This window comes from Panthera tigris, chromosome A2, assembly GCF_018350195.1.
Source record: "Panthera tigris isolate Pti1 chromosome A2, P.tigris_Pti1_mat1.1, whole genome shotgun sequence".
Classification (NCBI taxonomy): Eukaryota; Metazoa; Chordata; class Mammalia; order Carnivora; family Felidae; genus Panthera; species Panthera tigris.
Window position 1 is genome coordinate 75,045,205 of NC_056661.1, and position 3,181 is coordinate 75,048,385.

At 48.9% G+C, this 3,181-nt stretch overlaps 1 gene segment (V, D, J or C); it reads right to left on the bottom strand.

Moving 5' to 3' along the window:
* Window positions 1-1,160: 1,160 nt before the first annotated feature.
* Window positions 1,161-1,886, bottom strand: LOC107180807. The segment is given in 2 exon segments: window positions 1,161-1,585; window positions 1,673-1,886. Coding segments are annotated over 2 exon segments (501 nt in total).
* Between the last annotated feature and the right edge of the window lie 1,295 nt (window positions 1,887-3,181).

Below are 3,181 nucleotides of genomic sequence, written 5' to 3' on the forward strand. Positions count from 1 at the left end.
GGACCAATTTCCTTTAGATCATTTAGACTTTCAGTAATCATTTTTACCAATGCAATTAAGCCGTCATTGAACTTTGAATGTTCAATTGAAAATGGGTTTAATTCAGCTTAGACCTCCAGGAAGAACGTTTTTCTTCCCCATATAGAGAAGCAGAGGGTTTTCTAAAAGGTTGACCAAATTTACAAAAAGGTAGTGAACATAGTGACATCGTATTTGTATCATTTTGCCTTAATACATAATTAGCATAATTTTGGCAGATATAGCACCTCATTTTATCAGTAGAGAGCAAAGGTCCAGGAAGGTCCACCAAAATCCCATATGGAGTCACTTTCAAGAAGGGGAAGGCGGAGGGCCCGGGGTCTCGTCCAGTGCTGATGCATGCACCTGCCCTGAGGATCATTTCCCCCGCAGGAGAGTGAGCTCCAGGCATGGGTGAGGGTGCTGCGAAGTTAGCCACACTGTTTCCTGGGCTTCTGATCAAGGAGTCTCTCTCTGCACAGGAACCAGCGGTGGGCGGGGTGGCAACTTAGAAACTGGAGTCAGGGGCTGCCTTCCAGTCTCGACTTGCACCCATTTTGTGTGGAATCCCCAGAGAGTCTCTCGGCCTTGAAATTATTTGCACGATATTTTATTCTTGCATTCTTCAGGGGATGTGGTCAGAATCTTAAAGGGCCATCTGTCACAGCTCTGTTCAATAGAAATAAATGTAAGTTACCAATTAGAGACAAATTAAAAATGTTCTAGCCGCTGCCTTAAAGGAAGGTTAAAAGAACAAGTAAAACTATTTTTATTTAGGCCAAGGTCCTAAATATTATTTCAATATGCAATCAATATAGAAATCATTAAAGAGAATTTATCTTCTCTTTATAGTCTCCAGAATATGACTTGTACGCTACACAAGCAGCCCATCGCGGCATGGACTAGTGCACTGGTTACATTTCAAGTGCTCAGTAGTCACATGGGGCTGGTGCCTGGTACTCGTGGCTGCTGCCTTGAGCAGCTCAGATCCTGCTCCAGATGCTTCAGAAGCTCCGCCCTGGACGGTCTTTGAAAAGAGCCTCCAGATGGGACAGCTCCCTGGGTCTGCACCAGCCTGTGAGCCAGGGCTCCCTAGCCTCTTGGGTTATGTGAAGGGGCCTCCAGGAGAGTCAGGGGTGCTGAGGGCTGACCCCAGGGCAACCCCAGGAACCTAGAGGCAGTGGAAGGTCCTAGTCCCAGGGGGCTCTGAGAGTCAGAGACCTTTTTGTACAGGAACGAGGAAGGCGTGTGGGGCTGTGCCCTTCCCAGGCAGCACAGTAATACACGCCCTCGTCACTCTTCTCCAGCTTCTGCAGCAACAGGTTACAGCTGCTGCCATCCGTGCCCCTCTTGGCCGTGACCTTGTCCCCTTTCAGGATCGAATCCGTTTGTACATATGATCTGTACAGTGCCACTATGAGGAGCCTCTGAACAGCCTTGCCCTCCTGGTGGCGGTACCAGTGGATGTAGCTGACCTTGGTTCTCGCCCTGCACGACAGGATGGCTGAGCTGCCGGTTTGCTTCATGATCAAGGCCGGCTGCTCCAGTCTGGTTTCCGCCAGGCCGCCTGCAAGGGGGATCATGATGAGGCCAGGGAGGCCAGAGCCTCAGGGAGCCCCCCGACACCTGGCACGAAGAGGGAGTTGGGACTTACCCAGAAACAGAAAGGCGCCCAGAAAGGCAAGGGGACCCAGCATGGCTCCTAATCCTGTGAGGTGCACAGAAGACCAGAGTGACCTCACCATTGCACCTGCTGGGAGGAGACCACCTGGGTGCATGGCAGAGGGCAAGACAGGGTCTGAGCTGCTTTTTCCAGGTGGTGCCAGCAGACACTGGTGAGAAAAAGGAGAGGAGGCAGGGAGGGAGGGGCCAAGAGAGCAGGGACAGTGCAGGTCAGAGGCGGGACCAGGTCCTGCATTTCTAGTGTTAGACCCTCAGAAATGGTAAAGGCAGGGACTTGTGAGCTGAGGAATGCATCGGAAATGAAATTTTGAGAAAAAAAGGTAACATCGACTTCCAACTGAAAGGAAGGTTCTTTTTCAATTTTGCCTCCTGGGTATAGTTATGATAATTAGCTATTCTAATTATAGCCTGACAGCCTGGAGGGAGAGGGCAGTGGGGACAGCCAGGAAGGGGAGTTGGCTGGGCCAGGGAGGCTTGGACCCTTCAGCACCCACTTCCAGACCCAGCTCCTGTGCTCCTCTCCCTGGTAAAAACTGGAAGGCAGACATGCTGAGTTATAACCAGGATTCAAGGCTCAGGTGTCCCAAAATGCAGGCTCTGAGGTTGTGCTGAGTTGGTGAGGTGTTGACTAGACCATTCTTCCAAAAGAATATTCCAGGCCATCATTCAGACCCTCAGCAGATGTCTAGGGCAGCTATGCTAAAGTGTTAAGTGGAAAAGAGAGTGACAATGGAGTGGCCTCTGCACAGAAAAACAAGTAAAATGTGTCTCAGGATAGAAGGTGAGCAGTGTGGTGAGAAATCCGGTGCACTCTTTTCTTCCTACTTTCTCTGTTTTCTAGATTTTCACCAATAAGAGAATCTTACTTTGGGGGAGAATATCCACAACTATCTATTGTTTTATGAATACAATTTTTTTTCACCTTGTCAGCATTCAAAACTCTGTTTCTCTCAATTACTGTTAACATTTTCTTTCAAATACTGTTCAAATTAAAAAGCTCAACTCCTGCTGGCAATGACCAGCCTTAGTGTGTAATGAAGTCTGTCCCAAACCTCAGGCCAAATACTCCCTTGGGTGTGTTAAATGACAGAAGTAAAACAATTTGGCCTGTAGAGCATGATGTCCTTTACTCAAAAGAGAATATCCATGGGTTGGGGCGTTCAGTGCCTCACAAGCAGCGAACACAGTTCTCCAGGGATTTGGGCAAGAGGGAGTTTATAGAGCCTTAGAAGCAGCCAAGGGGGAACAGGCAGGATTAGGTGGGGGTCAGGGATCTCCCTACAAGGCTAGCAGGACACTGAGGGAATAAGAAGAGAGGTTTTGGCTCAGGCTGATTGGCTGGGGTTGCATATCTGATCCTATTTAGAACAGGGAAGTCATTACAGATTCTTGGTTATTGGGACCAGCTGGTTGGGATATACTGTTTCTGGTCAAGGGCAGCATTGACAGGGACATGTAGCATTCAGTTGGTGAGGTGTTG